We start from the raw sequence: 21,589 nt of genomic DNA, 5'->3' as shown, positions 1-21,589 counted from the left end.
TATCTTCTCATTATCATCACTCTATCCTCGCTCTCACTCGTTCTTCTAGAATCTTAATTATCAATATCTATTATCAACTGTAATCATCTTATTTATTCCTAATTATCACAGTCTCGTCTTACATTTTCTGATTGATCAACCCCATATTTCAGTTGAATCTCATCTCATCTCAATAATCACAATTTAAAGGAATAATAAATCATCAACTATCATGCCCTGTTGAGATGATCCATACCCCTCTCTAGCTAAATTTAATTAAGTGAGTTTAGGTTTATATTTTATTGATTAAACTAAAAAACATCATTGAGAAATTAAAACCACATTTTTTTAGTTTATTGATTCAGAAGGTCAGATCTGCAAGTGGAGTAAGATATATTGAGATAGATTAGGTCTTGTACTGACTTAGTCATCTCAAAGATGTGATATTGTTTACTGGGTTTCTTTTCCCATCAGCTTTCACTATGGGTAAAGATACCCCCATCAGCATGTATGTTAATCTATGAGGTGTAACACTCACATAGGGTTATCTTGTGTGGATATTAGAGAAGAGCCCTCTAAAAGAGACAAAACTGCCGCACAAAAGAAGCCCTTTGGTCACCATTGTGGAAAGTCAGTAAGAATGCTCATGGAAAACACTATCCCCATAGTAGGCAACAATCTCGACAATGACACAAAGTGTGAGCATGGACGATAAGGAGTGGGAGGGAGGAGCAAGAGAGGAAAGTGGTAGTGGCAAGGGAGAGTGGGGATAGCCAAGTTAGCAAGTGATGGAAATATATGTGGCCGGCAAGCCAATCACACATTTCACATCTCATTTCATATTCATTATAGTGCACGTATGATGCGTATAATGAAGTCCATGAATACATGATCGGACTTAATGAATTATGATGAGATCGTTAGTCTTTATGAATTATGATCGGACGTAATACGAAGGTCACTAGTCTTTAAGCATGTGTTCTAAATATTCATATTCAAAGGATACGCGAGAAGGACATCGAAGTATCCAGATAGAATAGCACTATCTAGCCTCACTCATATGATGAGTATGGCCGGTCCCGTAGCCATTAGTGTGGAGACATTAAGGATAGATAGTGGGTGCTCTTTAGTAGAAAGAGTTCATTGAAGTGATCCATACGAATCCCTGAATGGTATTATACCGAACTATCAATCAGGTTGATTCACGTCATGGTTGTGTAAGTGGTCCTTAGACCTTAGACACCATTGTACTTTGGCGATGGCCAACGAGTCTCTAATCATGAGATTCTAAATGGTCTTAGTTCGTGTACATCAAGAAGTTCACGAAGATGATTGTGTGGTCAAGATGGGATCGTCCACCCTCGGTATAAGAGGTGATAGCTCAAGGAAGATGATGCGATGAAGTCCTTGGCCAAGGTAGTGAAATATCAGAGAAGAGTTCTCCGATGATTTCCAAATGCATCAGTACTACATCGGATGATCGATCAGGGTTTGACAGTTGACCATACCCTAAGTCATCCAAGGAGCATCAAGTGGATGAGGGATTATACATACACGGTAACTGATGGTGAACAGGTTCCATGAGTGAGTCGATACACTCTCCTTTGTATCTTCTAGGACACGAGGTGTGGCACCCCATGTGTCGAGTCTCAACCTATCGATTGGGTTAAATCGATCCGACATTAATTAATCTATACGATGATATAGTTAATTAATTTGGAAGGCCAATAAAGGTTATTGGGCCACTGGAGTCGTTAACTAGACTGATACATGGGCCTAGAGGGTCACACACAAATGGTCTTTTGGAAGTCGGAAGATATACTTAAGTCTTGGGGGTTTTATGAAAAATATCCACTTAGTATAAATAGGGGAAGGCTCTGAACGAAATTCACCTAGGCCAGAATTGTTCAGGGGCCTTTCCCCTTCTTCTCTTATCTCCCAACACCCCCTCTCCATCCCTGATGCGATCAGGATGACGTAACGACGCCGACGAAGAAAGAACAGGGCTCGTCAACAAGAAGGAGGAGATCTGATGTACCGAGGGCCGTACACATGAGCAGCTTGACACGGCTCACTCTGGGATCTAAGAAATCACGGATACGATCCGTGTAAACATACTTCGTTTAATGGTTTTTGTTGATGTCGTTAGATTCGTTCAAGTCTTCCGCTGTGAATCGTTTACATTTATTCATCCAGATCAAGGCCTCTAGGACCCAACAGCAAGTACTATTAAATATAAAAGTAATATTTTACTTCTGATGGGTCTGGTTTAACCATTGGACTAAATCAGGTCCCACCAGCCAATCTGGCCTTAATTGATGGCCCATGTTTGATCTAGTGTAACTAGTCCCCCACCCTAAATGTACAACCCTAATTATGCTACAAAAGCAGAGTTGTTGTTCAGGCTTCCTTGGGAAATAATCTCAGCAAAACTGGGAAAAATATCCTAACTTACTAGGATTATTTTGGAAGCATTAGAAACAGTATTTAACAATTTTATCATTCTATCTTTGCATGATCCAGAATGCCAGGTGTCCCTAACCTTGTGAGAAATAACTTTCCTGTCTTATAAATCATCTTATCGATATTTAATGAACCTATTTGGATTCTTCTTGTTGTCTTTAATATTTTTAGAGTAATGAGAAATTAATTTAAATGTTTCTCTACATGAAAAAGTGAAAGCTGAAGTTTGCAGTGGTAGGAATCAGCGCCCTCCTTTGTTAAAATACCCTACCAGTATGTTATAACTATGTTGTTTATTAGATGGATATGATAAGTCAAATTTATCTCTTAATGACTATCATAGTTCAATTCATTATGTTAATTTTGAAATATGAAATTTAGAAATAGGAATATAACCCTTTTCTAATCTAATATCTCTAAAATTCTAGTCTCAATCAAACTAGATTGTTCCTAATTGTAAGGCCCCAAAGTAGGTGTCATATCCTACGCAGATGCATGTGTGCTTATTGTGGGGATATGTTCGTGTACATGGATTCAAGATTTTGAGATCAAGTCCTTAAGTGTGAAACACCATACGCATTAGGGTGGTGACACCCGACCCTAATCTTCAAAGCCAAGGCCATTTTGGTGCTCGTGTTTGTCGAGCGCAATGACGGTGGATCAGGGCAAGGCCGCACATGGGATGGGCGCACGGGGCCACTGGAGGTATGCTCGCATAGACGCTAGCACCGCGTGCGTGCAATGCACGCACAGGCTGGGTGGCATAGGCATGGGCCTCGTGCAAGGGAAATGTGCAGGCGCTAAGCACCGCGCGTGCGCATACGGTGTGGGAACAACATGCACGTTATGTGTGTGGGGGGCGGGGCAAGAGAATTCCCGCTAGGAGACTAAGGCATTGGCGCATAGAGTGGACCGAGACAGTTGTGGGGTGAGCAGCGCTCCTGCGGGTAGTGCTGGGCGTACTACGCATAGTTTGGGCAGCCAAGCACGATAGCGCCTACGTGGACTGTGTGTGATGGTGTCAGCATGGGTGCTTGGCGCGTGGAGTGCCAAGGCTGGGGTTGGACTAGCTGGTGTGTCAAGTGCCAAGGCCCACGGGTGTGTGGCACCCGACACGGGGGCATGTGTGTAGCGACGGTGCCGAGAGTCATCGAGCGGGGCTGTGGGCCTCAAGGTGCAAGAGTGACACTACTCAGGCACACTTTGCCTCGTCTCGTTACTTCAGTATCATCCCTGGTCTTCCTCCAGGCAATGACTACGACTACGTTGAATTAATATATAATGCAATAACCCTATTCCTATGCGGGGCTACGTCCCCACCTTCTCTCCTTAACCCCCCCTAAGCATTCTTAAGTTATTGCAAATACTTCCACTGCAACAAAGCAAGGCTGCTCAGCGTTCCTGCTCCAGCACTGAGGCCTGCACGCGTTCGATCTGGGCATTGTTCCTAGCTCAGGATTTGACCGAGTGACACTTAGGTATAGAATTATAACTCACCATAAATACACCAAATATCATTCAATAAGGTCTGGATGTATAATTTTTAGTTAAATAGCCTAATTAGTGCTATTGAAGTAATCTTCATCTAGTCTCCAAGTTTATACTTTTTCTCAAAATGTTTAGTAACAGTAGAAAACCTCTAGATGGATATTAGGCTTTCTTTCATACTTTTTTAGTGTTTTTATACTATGTATTCATATATAAGAATTTAATTTAATTTTCATTTTTTGATATTATTTAATTAAATATCATCACCTGAAAAGGCATATTTTTATGAAATAAAAATTCAAGTAAATGCTTATCTTATGCATCCATAATATATTTCCTCATTATTGGAATAATGTCAAAAATAAATGATGGTATCAAGATTCTTGCTTATGTTTAAAAGTTTTCTTCTCTATTTCAGATACTTCCTTCAACACTTCCACTTAATATCACGTTGAGATCCTCTTCCGCATAAATATTCTATTGTCCCCCTCTATTTTGTTAAAAAATGGGTAATCTTCTGAAAAAGAAACCTGCCTTTCAGGTAAGTAAAACCATTCAGTGAGGGTTAAACTTGCATAATTTGTTTCTATATCAGGTGGATAGTCTTCAATAAAAGTATATTTGGGCACCAATGTCTCATGTTCCTCATATTAATTGTGTTTTCCTAAATCGTCTCCTGGGTTATAGTATTTTCAAGAATATTTGCAATCAGCAACCTGTTTAAATTGGCGATCAACATATGCCTGTCACCTGTCCTTCTTTCATATAATAAGAGACTTAAAAATTTCAACTTATGACCCAAGAGACATAATTTCAGTGACTTCACAATCACATCAAATCTTGTCATCGTGTCCATGCGTTCATCCATGTTGACACCAATCAAATTTATAGTTCAGTCTTATGTTATCTAAATAAATCTCAAATGCTTTTTTGAAAATCATGCTAACATCTATCAAATTTGACTCCGAAAACACCAAGATGAAATTTTGGGTTATTAGAATAGTTTCCTCCATGTTATTTAATTAATTATCTTTTGCATATAATTTTATTCTCAAAAAATAGTTAGATAATTATCCAAATAATCACTCTGAGACTTGATATTGTCATTTGGATTCTCAAATAAAATCTGTTAATATAATAATCTGACCATTAATACAGAAAACACTACTAATTATTTTCAAAAAAAATTTCAATTGTAAACTCTAAGATTTTAACTTCTATCATATTAAGGATAATAAAGCTAGTACTAACTATATCCTTAATTTAAATATTCATGATTTAAAGATTTAAGATAGTATGAACACTAGTTAGTTATTTAAAATATTTTAAAAATTCAAGATGCAGATACCAATGGTCGCCCATCCTTAATTTACTTAAAGCATTGTGAAGATACATATAAACAGAAATTTAGCACTTTAGCCTTAAATATTTCCTTGATGTCCAATAGGTTCATCATTTCCTCCTTTTGGACTTTAAGACTGATATATTTTATTTTGTGGAGGCATATGAAAAATTTGAGCCATAGCTGTAAACATTTAGCCAAAAACCTTATTTTTGTTGTGTGACAGATGTAGGATGGTTTGGACTATCTGTAATTACATTATTCTAATTTTCTTTCTTTTGATGTTTTTAGAATAATATTCCATTGAAAAATACAGATTAGAAATTATAAACTAAAATATTGAATTCAAAAATTGAATGACCATCAAAAGTTGATTTACAAAACTTAATTTTTTATCCAAAACATAAGCCTTAAATTACATAAATATTTTCTAATAATTTAAAAAATAATTCTTAGATATCTTATAGTGCTCTAATAATTCTGAAAATTGGAAAAAAAACATTATATATCTCACGTGATTGGACATATTTTTTTACAAATATTGAATTATAGCTGACTTTTAACAAAATGAATTTATCATTCATGAAAATATTGGTAAACTATGTTATTATAAAAACAAAATTCAATCAGATCCACGATGTTATCCCCCATAAATCACCAAAAAAGCCTTCTCATTTTATAAGCACCAAGTTACTATATCAGTTGTTTGCGTGCCGCCCCATAAGCCATCTCCTTGCATCACCATTGTAGTTGATAATAAAAACATATTTTCAGTGAATATGGTGACAGTTTTCTATACGTGAAATATAAATTAATTTTCAATGAAATATAAATTTACATTTTATCATGTAAAATGTTATTTTGATAAAACTAACCTTCAATGACTATGTTACATTAATCCTTGCAATATGTTAGAAGACTTTACCCAGCGGACCAGCATGTACGATACAAGTTATGTGAAAAAGTGAAAGTCAGGAGAAAAAGTGATGACTTAGTTTTTGGAGCCAGTATTTTGATATTCTTTCAAGTAAATTAATTCCATGTTAATTGTGAAATCTTGATATATTTGAATTATTCATACTTGTACCTACATTATGCTATATTAACGGTTTTATTTAGTTTATATGATGAATATTAAATATTAATTCACATATTCATCTCGTAACGTTATTTCTATCACACTTTTGTCCCTTATATATATATATATATATATTAATTAAAACGTGTTTATTTTCTCCGATCACCCTCGTATTTCATAGATCCTCAAGAAAAGTTACTTTAAGTTGCTCAGATAATTAGAAAAAAAGGAATATTTTTTTAATCATAAGATTTACATATTGCATTAAAAATTAAGATAGAAAGTTCTTTGTTTATTTGGAACTACAGATTGATCTTCCCGTACGAAAAATAATTTAGAGAAGACTTTCAGGTCAAACTATGTGGATGAGGACGGGAAAAGCTGGATTAATTCCTTGCCAAGTAAGCCATGATTTTATATAATAAAGTTCATGTGCCCCACTGGTTAGATATCATAAAGTATAAAAGTCAATGTTGTTTAATATACTGACGGAATTTCCAACCAACCGTCAGAGGAATCCTCAAATCAACTGCTTCCACATTTATGTCTTTGATTTTATCGAGGATTTAAAAGACATCTATCCATTTTATACTATTCGGATAGGTCTGTCGATTGGTTTCTTAACTGGATAGAGATATAGCAATCAAAATGTAAATAACTAGCGGCAGGGAATTTTTCCTGAATTGACTGGTTTATGAGCAGAATATATACAAGATTTTCTGTGAATTATACACAATTTTCTTGTACGACGAATGAAACTGATGTTGCCTGACGCGGTACTCAAATAATTGTGCATAAATTATGGTGCCTGATATTTTCCGAAGGCAGTTTTCTGTCATATTCAGTCCACCCAACAGGCCAACACAAAGGATGATGGAGCTCTTCTTAGACTATAGCGGGTCCACACAACAATTATTTAGGCAGGACACGGCCGCCCAATTTCTCTCCACCCTTCATTTCACTATCATCGACGAATAGATTATTATCCGCATGCTAATAATATCCAAATCGATTTCCCTTGTCTTAGCTTTTTTCAATGGGCGGCTTGCATTTCTTTGAAGGACTTGAGGCAGATTATTCATCTTTGCTAGGGGGAGGAAATCAAAGACCCTTCTCGAATCCACGTGCAATGATGAGACGGAGCAAATACATGAAGAGATCGATGGAGATAGGAACAGAGGATGAGAAAGAGAGAGAGAGAGAGAGAGAGAGAGAGAGAGAGATAATTAGAGACAAGATAAAGAGAGATAGAGATCAGAAGAGAGAACATGACGGGAGAGATGTATAAGAAGAGGGAACAGGACGAGAGAGAGAAACGGAAAAAGAGAGACATTGGAAGGGAGAACGAGATAGAGAGGAAAAGAGAAAGAGGGATATTGGAAGAGAGAATGAGAGATATTGATTGAGAGAGAAAGATAGGAAGAGAGAACAATACAAGAGAGAAAGAGAGAGATTGGAAGAAGTATGAGATAGAGATAGGAAGAAAACAAGACGTAGAGAGGAGAGAATGAGAGAGAGAAATAGATTGAATGAAAGAGATTGGAAGAGAGAATGAGATAGAGATAGGAAGACGACAAGACGAGAGAGAGAGAGAGAAAGAGAGGACAGAGATTGAAAGAGAGGTTTATTGAGACAGAGATAGGAAGCGAACAAGACGAGAGAGAGAGAGAGAGAGAGATTGGAAGAGAGAAAGCGAGAGAATTTGATGGAGAGAGAGACAGAGGAAGTGAACAAGAAGAGAAAAGAGAGAGATTGGAAGAGAGAATGCGAGAGAATTTGATTGAGAGAGAGACAGAGGAAGAGAACAAGAAGAGAAAAGAGAGAGATTGGAAGAGAGAATGAGGGACTGATTGAGGGATAGGGAGAAAGAGAGGAAGAAAGAAAGAGCGAGACTGGGAGACACATCGACAGAGAGAGAAGGAGAGAGAGTGGGAGAGAAAGAGAGTGAGTGATTGGTTAAGGAAGAGGGAGAAAGATTGAAAGACAGAAAGCGAGAGATTGATCGAGGGAGAGGAAGAATGATTCAAAGAAAGAAACAGAGAGACTGAGTGACGGAAAGGGAGAGAGATATGAAGAACGAAATAGAGAGACTGGGAGAGAGAGATGGGAAGGGACGAGAGATTGACTGAGGGAGAGGAAGAGAGAACTCGAGACTGGAAGAGGGGACAACACGAGATAGAGAGAGCCAGAATTCGACGGCGTAATTTTACTCGGCAAAAACAAAAAGAACAAGACAGAAAGCGAGAGATTGATCGAGGGAGAGGAAGAATGATTCAAAGAAAGAAAGAGAGAGACTGATTGAGGGAGAGGGAGAGAGATATGTAGAACGAAAGAGAGAGACTGGGAGAGAGAGATTGACAGAGGGAGAGGGCGAGAGATATGAAGAACGAAAGAGAGAGATTGGGAGAGAAAGAGATTGACTGAGGGAGAGGGAGAGAAAACTTGAGACTGGAAGAGGGGACGAGAGAGAGAGAGACACAGACACACACAAAGAGAGAGAATCGACGGCGTATTTTTACACAACAAAAACAAGAACAACAAGGACCGCATCACACGTGCACGCAGCAACCCGACTGCACAAACGCGGAAAACTCCGCAGGCAACCTCTCCAAACCCCGCACTACGCTCCCCCCGTCTCTCACGCGAACTCCTTCCTCTCCCACGCTCACCGCTCTCCCCTGCCCAACGCCCACAACCCACCACCCCTCCGCCCACCTCCGCAACTCCCCTCTCTCCCCCACCACAACGCTCCCCCGGCAACTCTTCCCCTCCTCCCAAACCCCCTCCACAACCCTCCACTCCTTTCTCTCCCTAGAATAGACCTGAGCCGCGCCCCTGAACGCCCCCTGCTCCTCCGACACGTACCCGCCCACCACCCAAACCTCTCCTCCGACGACCACCGCCTCGCACTCGTCCCTCTCCTCCGCCATCTCCGCCATCTCCTTCCACTCGTCGTCTCCGACGCTGTACGCCCACGCGGTCCTCCGCGCGTTCTTCTCCTCGTCGTGCCCGCCGGCGACGAAGACAAAGCCATCGTCGGAGCCGGCCATGGCGAACAGCGAGCGCCCGGCGGGCATCTCCTTGCCGCGGCGCCACCGCCCGGTGCAGAAATCCAAGACCCAGACGGCCTTCAGAGGGCGGAACGTTTCCTTGTCCCAGCCTCCCATGGCGACGAGCTTTCCTCCGGCGGCAGCGAGCTGACAGAACAAGGGCACTCCCAACGCGACGCGCTGCCAAGCCGCGGGGTTCTTCCAGTCGAAGAGAGTTATCCCGTAGGACGTGGGTTTAGAGCGAGGCTCCTCGTTTAAGGCTTTGGGGAGGGCTTGCACCAGGCAGACTAAGGACTTGGCGTGGCCCTGGAGTTTTCTTTGGGCGTGGAAGTTTGGGTGTTCTATCAAGGACCGCCATCGCTGGCAGACTGATCTGGCTGTGCTGAGGCTGGAATAGTGGAGACGGAGGAGGCACTCTTGGGCTATGTCCTCTGGCAGGCCTGGGATTAGCTCTGTGTCCATTGTTGGAGTGGGCTATCGTTGGATGATGAATTAATAGAGGGGGAGAGTGAAAATATCCACAGAGAGAGAGAGAGGTGGCGGCTGGGGAATGAGAGGGGGGGTCAAGTGTGGATAAGGTGGGGAAGCACTAGGGAGGGCATTGAATTCTGGCCCTTGGTTTCATGGAATCTGGGCCCTTGGTTTCATGGAATCTGGGTCGCCTCACAGTGGGTTTTTATATGTGTAAAGTGTTTGCAAAAGTTTGTAGGCATGGGAGAGCATAAATATCACAATTAAATTACACGCAGAGCCAACTCTCTGACCCCCTTTACCAAGATTAGCCAGTTGTTTTATTGTATACGAAGAGAGGGAAGAGATAAAAGTTTGTCATTAATATGGTTTATGATAAGTTGAAATAATTGTATACTTATGATGCCCAAGTTTGCGTCACTATGGGGAATCCAAAATTAATTGAAAATCTGTATCTGTTTATAATTTGGAGTTATTAAAGCACGTAAGATTGGCATAAATAGAACATAAAAATTAAGGTATGACAGATATATTTTAACTTATTTAGAAATTTTAACCGTTCTCCTCTGATGTTATATCCAAGAGTGCCGAAAAAATTCATTCATTTATTTGTAGTACTTTGAAGTAGCCCCGTTTTCAAAATCCAACTCATCCTATGCATTTGACCATTAAAATACCATGTTTGATTAAATATGTTTAAGTAAGAACATATCAATGATCTGTTTAGAGGATGTTTTCTATTTCATTCATGTTTCATTGAAAGAACATATTTACATTTTTTAGTATTTATGAACAATTCATAATTTAGAAAACATCTAGATTTCTAAATTCATTTCTTCAATTTAAAGAATCATTTTTATTTCTGTATAAGATACAAACAATTAAAACTGTATATTTTTATATTTTTGAAGGGGTATATATTTGAACCTATCTCCAATACATGAAACATTAATATTGTAGTTATAAAGCAAAGATCAGGTTTAAGAAATAGACTCTGCACTATCTTCATGTCTATGGAGATAATTTGACTCTTGATTGAAACATCTGTGAGAGGGTACGCCAATATATATACTTCTGAATCTGTGTTTTTATATCACATTTATGATTAAATTATTTAAATCCTAAAATATTATAAATTCATGGTTAAATCCTTAGATTCCTTAGATTCAAGTGTTTAAATCCTCGCATTATCTTGGAGTTTTATTTATCCAAGCTTACTTAAATTGGAATTCAATTATCCAATGCAAATTGGAGATGAGGGAGAGCCCAAGACACAACATGGATCAAAATACAAGTCCTGATGGGATAAAAATAATTTAGTTAAAAATAAATTTCTGGAGTCACTTAAATGTATAAACATGAGTATAATGATGATTACAGTCCAATCCACGAGATCAAGGATTAACTTGTAACTGAATAAAGTTTGATGAACCAATAATTTCAAATTATTAGAATAAATTCTATATTTTTATATAATAAACATGTTCAACCAAATTAACCAAAATAATATTAAAAATAAAGGGAAATCAGTTAAGAAATCAACTCGTGCACATGTGTTCACCAACTCAAAAGACCAGTTTTTAGAGAGAATTTTTTATTCAGTTTATCTTTATATAAAGAGGATGATATAATGATCATGATAAGTATTTTGGAATTTTTCATTATTTTTAACAGGGAGAACGCCATCGGACAATTCAAAGCATCAAATTTGACCTACATGTTGACTTTAAGATGAATTGAGGGTAAAATAGTAATATGATTTTACAAAAATCATAATTTCAGAAACTAGACATATAAAAGATAATTATAATACAAATATGGGATTTTTTTAGCAGATAAAGAATCACTGTGAAGTTTTAAAGTCAATACTTATAAAGGGACCAAATTATCAAGTCTGGTCAAAGTCAAAAAAGTGGCCAAACAAACCTTGAAGAAATAGTGTCATAAATAATTTATGGATAAAAGATTAAGAATAGAGGATTCCAAACAAGTCAAAATATTTGAATTGAAGGTTTGATTATCCACATGTGGCTCTTAATGCCAACACTAAGAAATCATGAATTCAGTGGTCAAACAATGCATTTGGGGGTCAAATCTCAATAGAAATACATGAACTACAGATCCACCAAGAGAGATCCCTCTATAAAAATCTAAAATCCTATGATTTGGCTAAGAAATAAAGAGGAATCCATGGAAAAAATTAGTATAAAAAATCATTTGGATAAATTTAAATATAATTTTCTAATATAATCACAAAATTAAATTGATCAAAATCAAAAGCCACAAGGCGTACATTTTTCCAACCCATAATCTCCCAGATTTAGGCATTAAATAAAGTTAAAGGTTTGTAAATTACCTCATTCTTAACATTGGAAGTCTTATGGCTTGTTGGAAACATTTATCCATCCTATTTCAATTAATTGACTAGATTTTTTGCACCAGTATAAGCATCACCAATTCAGTGATGCAAATTACTCAAACTTTGACATAAGAAACGTGATCACATGCTCAACTAATCAAGGTTTTCTTGCCTAAGCTCATTGTGAAGAGAGAGGGAATTAAATATGTTCATATGAACTAGAGAGGTCTTGAGCATATGTTTCATTGAAATGAAATAAAACAGTTGATATGGCAGTGCATCACACAATGGGACTGGCCACATCATCCACATCAACCTCTTTGAAATAAGCGTGAACTATAAGATATTCATCATATGCACTAATTGTAGCCACATATAAATTTGTAAAGGAGTAGCTCTATGATTAAATTGTGGTTGTCTACTCTTACTAACTTATATCAAGATACATGAATTTAAGCATGTGATTAATGTGAATTGCGGGTCCATCAGCAACATACTAATTAGATTTACTACAATGAATGTGTTTGATTACGCCATGTGTACCTAGCAAAAGTACTCACTACCAGTTATCCGGTGGGTTCTATGGCCTTCATTTGGATAAAACTTAAGGTATTCCTTAATTGAAAGACTTTGAACCCAGCCAAAAGAGTCGTCAAAAGTATTGATCAAATCACATGTGCACGAGTTCGACCCGTAATTTCTTGGTCTCTCGAGTAAAATGTGTTGAGCTTCTAAAGTGTGCATCACATACATGTATCTACGCAATCCCTGGCATGTCAAATGTCCTCCATTTGGATGAGCCCCATTCATGTCCCATCATCGTTCTTACATTATCCTGATCATGTCAAGAATGGAAAGGAACCAAAAGGAGAGCAGTTGAAGTCTAGGCTCCTAAAAAAATTGTCTTGGTAAATTTCATTCAAGGTCTTCCCCTATCTGTACTAAGCGAGAATTATTTTATAAAAAACCCTAAACGTTTTAGAATATTTTGTGATGTCCAAAAGATAATCTGTGTATGACCCTCGCAGCCCATGAATTCATCTATTTAATGGCTCCAATGGCTCCAATGGTCCAATAACCTTTATTACCCTTCAAAATTAACTAATTATATCATCATATATATTAATTGGTCATGGATTAATTTAACCCAATTAATAGGTCAATTTTTCAACATGAGGAGTGCAAGGCTACGGCATGTGCTCTAAAAAATACAAAGGAGTGCATTGACTAACTCGTGGAACCTTTCTGTCATCGTTTACCATGTATGTATAGTCCGTCATCTGCTGGTGCTCCTAGGTCAACTTGGGGTATGGTCAACTATCAAGCCCTAATCGACCATCTGACACCTCTTCTCCAGTATTCCACTACTTTGGCCAAGGACTTCATCACATCATCTTCCTTAAGTTGTATCCTCTTATGCCGAGAGCAGAAAATCCCATCTTGACCACTTAGTCGTCTTCACGAACTTCTAGTAGCACATGAACTAATATTGTTTATATTCCATGATTATGAACTTTTAGGTCATAATCAAAGTAAAAATTTTCATTCACAAGATGTGAATCAACCTGATTAACAATTTGGTAATACCATTCAGGGATTCAATAGATCAATATGGTGAAGTATTTCAGCTAAAGAGCATATGTTAAATATCCTTGGCGTATCCACACCAATGGGTATAAGATCAATTGTACTCATCCTTCGTGCATCCATAGTTATATTATCTCAATAATTTGATGTCCTTCTCAGGTATCTTTCGAAGAGTAATATTTAAAACATGCGCTTAAAGACTAGTGATCTCTATATTATGATCTCATCATAATTCAATAAGTCAGATCATGTATCATGGACTTCATCTTAACCATCACACTTGAACTAAAATGAATACACTATATTAGTAAACAATGAACAATATGTGGAGTGTGTGGTTGGCTTTCCAGCCACATATATTTCCATCATCAATCCCATGCCAAAAATAATGAGTTTTTTTACTCTATTTATAACAGTCAAAGTGGATATTGATTAGAAACTTTCCCAATTGGCCAAACCATATACATCTTTTCCATTATCATATGCGGCCTATCTATGATCCACCCTTATGGCACATCGGCGTCGCTAATAACTTACAACGTATTAGACTAATATCATATTATTTCATGTTTACTTACAGTAACTTGATTATTTATGCATATAACCAAGCTTAAAATGATTAAGTTCATCTTCTGAAAAATATTCTGATTTTTGCTATATTTTTGGTATCTTATTGAATTTATAACATCACTTTGAAAAAAAATAAATTCAAAGTCATAGTATATATTTTGACATTAAACTCATAAAAAAGATAATTCCTAAGTCAGAGTATATTTTTTAATCCCTTTTAACATTTAATTTCTTAATATAATAATTTTGTAAGCCATTTATATATTCAAGTATTTTATAAATTAACATTTATTTTGAAATAAATATGCTTTTTGAATTTTCCATTTTTATTAAAATTGCATGTTACACCGACATTCCATTGTATGGATCAAGGAGGAGAGAGATAGTCATGTGATCAATCTCCTACAAGATTGACCTCTTGGTATATCTAATAATCTGTTATCTCTCTTTACTGAACTTATTATCTAGTTCACGTTCCTTCTTAAATTCATACATTTTTACCAATCATGGAGTTTGAGATTCCAGAAACAAAACATTTTTGGCATCTTAAATTAGAATAAATATTTCAGAAAAATTATAATGACTATTTTTAATAATCCAACTATGTCTTCTCACTAACAGGTTATTTAGAAGTAGTGGTTTGCATTTCGAAACTGTTGATTTAGTGTAGCTTGATTATTTAGATTTACTAGAGATTGGGACATATGAAATAGATCAGGTTTTTTCTTTTCTTTCCTCTTTAAATTTTCAATAAAGATTAGCCTTACTGTCAGCCTAATACAGTTGATACTCTCAAAAATTACAAAAGTCAAGGATGTCTACTCTAATATCTAATCGTGAGACACTTAAGATTCATACAAGGGTGAACGATACTGTCAAACTAATGTGGCTTAACTAATGGTATGGTATCCTGATCAAATACTACTTCGATTTGACTTGAATGTTATATCAGATACCTCTAGGTCCCCAGATTTTCATGTATAAAAATGACTAAACATGAATTTTAATAATTTAAGAAATAAATACAAATTTATTTGACACATTTTGTAGTTATAGTCTAGAACTGATTATGTAGAATTTGCAAAAGAGAATATCAGAGCGTGAATTTAATAATCTAGGTTTCAAGACTCGCCCATCGAATCTCTAATTAATATTTTAATCTCGGAATAGCTTAATTTCAAAGCCAAAATTTTGCTCACCCACTTGTATTAGATATTCCCTGACATGGTCTGGAAAACCACCATGATACTTAGATTTTCCCTATACCTTCAAGTTATAAATTTCAGTTATGAATTTCAGTCCTCATAAACTTCAATTTATAAATTTTGTAATAATAATAATGAAAAAAGAGCAACGTGGAACCAAAATAGGTGTCATCAAACAAAAAAAAATTGCATCTCCAATACTTCAAGGGGCAGACCTTTCTAGAAAGTATGCTGATTCACACATGTACGACAAATATTAGGATAATTGGAATCCAACCCACAAGTTATATTATGAGGTATATTATTTTGAAATGATTTAAAATTTAATATCAGATATCTCTAGGTCCCCATTATTCATGTATAAAAACGAATAAACATCCATTTTATATAAATTATGAAACAAATATAAACCTATTTGACACGTTTTACTCTAAAACTGACTTTTGTAGAATTTCAATAAATTAAGTCTACTTTAGCGAAAAGAGAATATCAGAACATGAATTCAATAAACTAGGCTTCAAGACTCACCCATCAAATCTCCTTTAATATTTTTATCTTGGAATAGCTAAATTTTGAAGCCAAAATTTTCTCACCCACTCGTATTAGACATTCCCTGTCATAAACTTGGAATCCACCAAGATACCTAGATATATTATTGAATTTCAGCCCTCACAATCTTCAATTTATACATTTTATAATAATAACAATGAATTAAGAGTTTTTGCACACTCCAAGAACTTCAAACTTAACATCTCCCTTTTAACATCCCCAAGGATAGTAAATCTTGAAAGAATATGATTAAAATTTGTTTTATTTCCTCAATTCTCCTAAAAATTATCCTTCTTATACTTCAATAAGGTAACCAACTTTGGAATGAAGGCTATAATATAATTTATCATGTTACTGTTTTTCCTATCAAACTCATGAGAGTTGGAAATATGTATATATATATACTAGGCAGTATCTTATATGAACAAAACTTTGATGCCAGAATTTAGGTCATTCCGATCTTCTTCGTCGTCCGCGCGGTCTCCGGCCCTGTAAATCGGGGATCTTCCCTCGACCCATCAATCCAATCCCTTTCCGCGCATCTCGCACGTCATCTGGGTCGTTTTTTCGATCTTTTTTTTTCTGAATTTTCTTCCCCTGCTGAAGTCGCAGGCGATCAATCAAGCTTCATTCGGAGAGGATTGATCAATTCTGCAAAGGAAAGCTGTGGTGATCGGCGTGAAAGTTTGTCGCTTTGGCCTCTGTGTTATCAATTTCGCTGCTTGATTCTTCCTTCGAAAGCTATGGGGGGTCATCTACCTCGTTTTTTGTTGGTCTTTGTATCGGCGCTTGCCCTTTTCTCTCTGGGGCGGTCCAACGAGGAATCATCGACCTGTCCTAGGCTGGACGAACTCGTCATGCTTGAGTCCGCCATGCGGATGCAGTGTCCTTCCTGGATTGAACGGTATCCTGTGCTCGAGGTGTGTCTCTAATTCCATATCCCCTCTTTAATTACGCCGTTTCCGGGGAAATATTCGGAAGTCAATGATTTTTCTGAAGTCCATATCCTTGTTTTATTGTTCATTCCTTTTATTGTGAGTGGAATCAGATTCCACAATCTATTTCTTTTCTAGATTCTTTGATTTCCGTTTGATTAGAAGGATGAGTTTGAGTTTTCTTAGTTTTTTTTCTCTGTAGACCATGTTAATCTGTCGGTTACATGGGTTTGATCGTTTGGTTTAGGAATTGATTACTTTTCAAAAAAAAACCCCTGAATTTGATTTTTATCTTTCATTATGATTTTGAGTTTTGATGAATCCCCGAGTCTATTAATTTTGAAGTGATTGTGAATTCTTCTCCAGAATCAAATATCAGATGTCGATATGAAGATGGTACTTTTGGCATTGTACCCTTTAAAGAAGTATCTTGTTTTCTTTATTTTCAAATTGTACCAAAATTTTCACCATCAGATGATCATCTCTAGGAAGAAGAATCTTGAACTAAAGTTAATAATTCTTTCTTTTTTCCTTGATTCGTTTTTCTCCGTAGACTGTAGATTGTGTGAAAAACCAATTCCATAATATCAATATATTTTTCCGAATGTGTATGTATTCCATTTTTTCATTGTTTTTCTTATGCATGATTGGCCAGAAAGTTCAAACGTTTTCCGTGCACAGATGACTACTGAATATAGTGGTTTACAATTTGCTTAAGTTATCCACAGTTAGGGTCGGCTGATGATGATAGTTGAATAAACGACGTGATGATGATGATGATGATGGCTAATGCATTCACCAACTCGTGATCGTCAGTGTCATCGCCTGATTGTCACCAGTTGTTAGACATCAAGCTTTCCTCTGAAAGCCCTCCCTTTTTCTACCATGGGCGATGACGAGGATGTATCGCCATTGGCATCAGTCAACAGGCATGAACAAGTTATGATGAATCGTCATTTCTTCGCAGTTGTGAATGATGATGATTCTCCATCATGATTGCCTGACATCTTCTGCACAATGTCATTGGTGACAGCAAACCCTGTCCACTAGGCCAGGGTTCTGATGATCTCGTCGACTCTTTAACTATAGTTTCCTCCTAAGTTTTTCATCCTATTTATTGGTTTCTTTAATTGATTTTTTTCTGTCTGGCTGCTATGTTTTCTCTGCCAATTTAAGGTTTCTGGTGGGGCCCTTGACAAGGAGTTGAGTCATAGCGGGAGCAATGCATATTACGCTGTACTTTTCTATGCTTCCTGGTGCCCTTTCTCTCAGACAACTCGGCAGCTCTTTGATGCCCTCAACGTCTTATTTCCTGCTATACATCACCTCGCCGTCGAAGAATCTTCAGCCCTCCCAATGTAATTGAATGCATTATTTGTTTTTCTGTATCTTCAGTGATCATCATCAACCATGTTTGGATGACGATTTTTTCTTTCTTTGGCAATATTTCACAGTGTGTTCTCCAGGTACAATGTCCGCAGCTTTCCTTCGATTTTTCTAGTGAATGGCACACGGAGAGAGAGATTTCGGGGGTCGAAGGATCTCATCTCCCTTTTACTGTTCTATGTCAAAACAACAGGTATTTCGTTCGCTATTCGATTATATTTTATATTTTTTGTCGTTTTGGGTTACCGTTCTATTTAAGTTACTGTTGTTACATGAAATAAGGTGATGACTGTGGTTCTGCTGTTTTTCTCCGTACAGTCAGCGTTTTCTCTTTCCCCTCTCTCTCTCTATCTAGCTATATATCTAGGTCTCTCTCTCTCTCAATTGAAACTTGTCAAGAGAGGGGCACAATGGCGACACTTCAAAATTTTATCCATTCTGGGTTAACATACTACTTAAGTTACTGCTGTCATTTGAAATGAAGTGATGGCTGTAGCTCAGCAGTTTTTTTTCTATCTATCTATCTATCTATTTATTTCTTCATAAAAAATCTTTCTATCCATCTATCTATCTATTTATGTTTCTTTCTTTCAATTATAACTTGTCATGAAAGGACACAATGGCAGAACCTCAAAATGCATCCATTGTTTTTCTCCTCTTCCGAAATATCGGGATTTTTTCTGAAAGGATCATGATGGTAATTACTTCATCGTTGGATTCTCTTCTTCTTCCTCAGGCCTTGAACCGGTGACATATCTCCCAGGAGACTATCCCTTTGTCTTGATCAAAAGGACCCCCAACCAAGCCCACCTCCCAACCCCAGAAAGCTTTCCATGGAGGGAACCTTACCTCGTCCTCTCACTCCTTTTCCTGCTCCTCAGAGCCTTAGTTTTTATATCTCCAGCAGTCTGGGCAAAAGTCAAATCTCTCTGGTCGTCCCACGTGTTGAATGCCAATTGGGTCGTCTTCGGTGGGTGGGACCGCCTTCTGGAGCGGCTTCTCCTCGTAGTTGACCTCAAAAGGCACCTGGTCAAACTCAGGATCAGTGAGAAGAGAAGCCTCCAGAGAAGGGCAGGCAATGCCCGTGCGTGGGCCTCGTCTTTGACGACCTCGGTCTCTATTGGCGAATCTGGGCCGTCAAGATCGGCAGCGTCAAGCTCTTGATCTGGGCTTATGGGATTGTTGAAGATGCGGCGGATAGGAGAGATATGTGGGAGGATTGAGGCGTTGCTGGAAAGGTAAGTGATGTCTTTCTTCTCTTTGGCATGTGTGGAACTGTGGCTCTGTTTCTCTCCCCATCTTTCTGCCTTTAAGTTCTTGTACCACCTGATGAAGCACCGTCATTCATGTATACTGCAGTAGCCATTTACACGGTCTCACTTGCTCTTCATCTCTTCTCTGTCCATCTCTCTCTCTTCATCTCTCTCACTAGTAATCCCACTCAGAGAAGCACACCCTCTCCTTCTCTCCCAGTTTCTCTCTCACCATCCCTCGCCCCTTGTCTCTCTCCTCTTGCTCTACTTCTCCATTTCATCAGCTCTGTTCTCGATATTCCTCTCCCTCTGTCTCTCTCTCTCCATCTCTCTCTCCCTCTCTCCCTGTCTCTCTCTCTCTCCCCCTCTATCTCCCTCTCTCACTCTCTGTCACACACATGTACACAAACACACTTTAAGAATTTATTCATAATTAGTACATAAAGTAGGGAGATGCTCACAGTGCTATCTTCAGAAAACTGGTTCAGCTCACTGATAATTAATACTTAAGGGATTTCTGCGGAGGAGAATGTGCTTTTGCCTTTTAAGTGCTCTGTTATTGTATCTGCTAAGAGTGGATGTTAACATGGATGATATTGATGAGATTTAATGATGTACATGATGATGTATATTTTATTGGATGCCAAGACTACTTCGGCTACAACAATTAAGGTGATTAGGGGTTTCTAGGTGTTGTAATCCCCATCATTATTGTCATTCATTGGTTGATGTGAATCATCATTCTCCTCTTTCTTCTTAGCCCAAATATGGATGATGATGATGCCAATGAAGTCGTCATCTGATGCCATTCCTAGTTTGGCATCAATGATGAAGATGTTGACAGCTCTTCATTATCTGGTTTCCAAGACCCGTCATCATCATCATTAGCATCTTCATCATCTCCTGGTTGATGACAAATCATCATCTTTCATTCAAGTCCAAACAGGATGCTGATGATGATGACATTGACAAATTTTTCATCGTCCCCAAACTCTAGACATGTCAATTTCTATGCAGTTTTTCTGTATATTTATCATTAATATAAGTTCAAGGCTTCAAAACATGACATTGTGGACTCCACCCGAGATGATTTGTCTTTGTTGCCTTTGACCCTTCATCATGGCATTGTGGGTTCAATATTCCTGTAAATGGTTGTTAACTTTTCTTCAGTGTAGATGTATTTTTGAGATGTTTCTAATCTACACGTATCAAACATTCAGGCAGCATTGAGGCTATAACTGTAAAGTCGGTTTGTATAGGAGGTTTTTTCTCCTCCACCATTTGGTAGGGTTACTATTAATCATGCTGCTCCAAATTTCTCTATCAACTCCACTTGTGCAACCCCTCAGTTAATATCAAAGCTTCACATGGATCCCTCTTCCAGTTCAGCTGGTACAGGTATTTTCTTCTTTTTCCCAATTTTCAAATTAGACCTTAGCTTATTTACTGAACAAATATTTTGAAAATGTCTTTAAGTTATGATTTTTAATTAAAACATCCAATGTTGTGTGAAGCAAAAATGTCCAATAGATAATGTATACCTTTTGCACAACATCAAGCAACATGATAAAAACCTCGCATCAATCTAATTCTTCAAACAAATATAGTAAATTCTTATTGGGTTCTGTGGGCTTGATTGACAGCAAAAAATTAATTTCTTGCAGAAAAAAATATCAAAATTGAATAGGATAAAATATAAAATATTATTATCTGTTGACATCACCTTCTGCAGAACTGATTCCATTTCCACTTTGCTCCCTGGAATATTTTCTTCTCGCCGTCCACGTGCCCAACATTAACTGTATCCACATAATCATTTTTATGATGGATCTCATCATGAGCTTCTTCAACCCTCCTTGAAGATCAAATTGATC

General features: G+C 37.5%; 2 protein-coding genes across 4 annotated transcripts; one reads left to right on the top strand and one right to left on the bottom strand.

Moving 5' to 3' along the window:
- Nucleotides 1–8,899: 8,899 nt before the first annotated feature.
- On the bottom strand, nucleotides 8,900–9,886 carry LOC144707141 (F-box/kelch-repeat protein At2g44130-like). Its single transcript, XM_078580258.1, has one exon. It carries the CDS (start codon nucleotides 9,860–9,862, stop codon nucleotides 8,900–8,902), a length of 963 nt encoding a protein of 320 aa, XP_078436384.1. The 5' UTR covers nucleotides 9,863–9,886.
- Nucleotides 9,887–16,561: 6,675 nt separating this feature from the next.
- Nucleotides 16,562–21,216, top strand: LOC144706684 (5'-adenylylsulfate reductase-like 5). 3 transcript variants are annotated; one of them, XR_013582299.1, is made up of 5 exons: nucleotides 16,562–17,061; nucleotides 18,253–18,434; nucleotides 18,531–18,655; nucleotides 19,199–19,700; nucleotides 20,936–21,216. XR_013582299.1 is itself a non-coding variant. In XM_078579685.1 (4 exons), exons 1-4 carry the CDS (start codon nucleotides 16,885–16,887, stop codon nucleotides 19,624–19,626), a joined length of 900 nt encoding a protein of 299 aa, XP_078435811.1. In that variant the 5' UTR covers nucleotides 16,562–16,884; the 3' UTR covers nucleotides 19,627–19,852. The 3 variants fall into 3 exon arrangements, 2 of the variants coding, with proteins under 2 accessions (XP_078435811.1, XP_078435810.1); XM_078579685.1 differs by lacking the exon at nucleotides 20,936–21,216 and having other exon boundaries at nucleotides 18,543–18,655; nucleotides 19,199–19,852; XM_078579684.1 differs by lacking the exon at nucleotides 20,936–21,216 and having other exon boundaries at nucleotides 19,199–19,852.
- Nucleotides 21,217–21,589: the final 373 nt, after the last annotated feature.

The sequence above is a fragment of the Wolffia australiana genome, chromosome 8 (assembly GCF_029677425.1).
Source record: "Wolffia australiana isolate 7733 chromosome 8, ASM2967742v1".
Classification (NCBI taxonomy): domain Eukaryota; kingdom Viridiplantae; phylum Streptophyta; class Magnoliopsida; order Alismatales; family Araceae; genus Wolffia; species Wolffia australiana.
Note: the sequence above shows the minus strand (reverse complement) of the source record. Positions and strands in the feature narration are given on the sequence as shown.

Bases quoted from the DNA above. Each gene is read 5' to 3' on its own strand.
- LOC144707141 (XM_078580258.1), bottom strand. From the start codon at position 9,862: ATGGACACAGAGCTAATCCCAGGCCTGCCAGAGGACATAGCCCAAGAG.
- LOC144706684 (XM_078579684.1), top strand. From the start codon at position 16,885: ATGGGGGGTCATCTACCTCGTTTTTTGTTGGTCTTTGTATCGGCGCTT. The intron at 17,062-18,252 runs GTGTGTCTCTAA...TGCCAATTTAAG, and splicing joins AACGGTATCCTGTGCTCGAG to GTTTCTGGTGGGGCCCTTGA. The intron at 18,656-19,198 runs GTATTTCGTTCG...CTTCTTCCTCAG, and splicing joins GTTCTATGTCAAAACAACAG to GCCTTGAACCGGTGACATAT.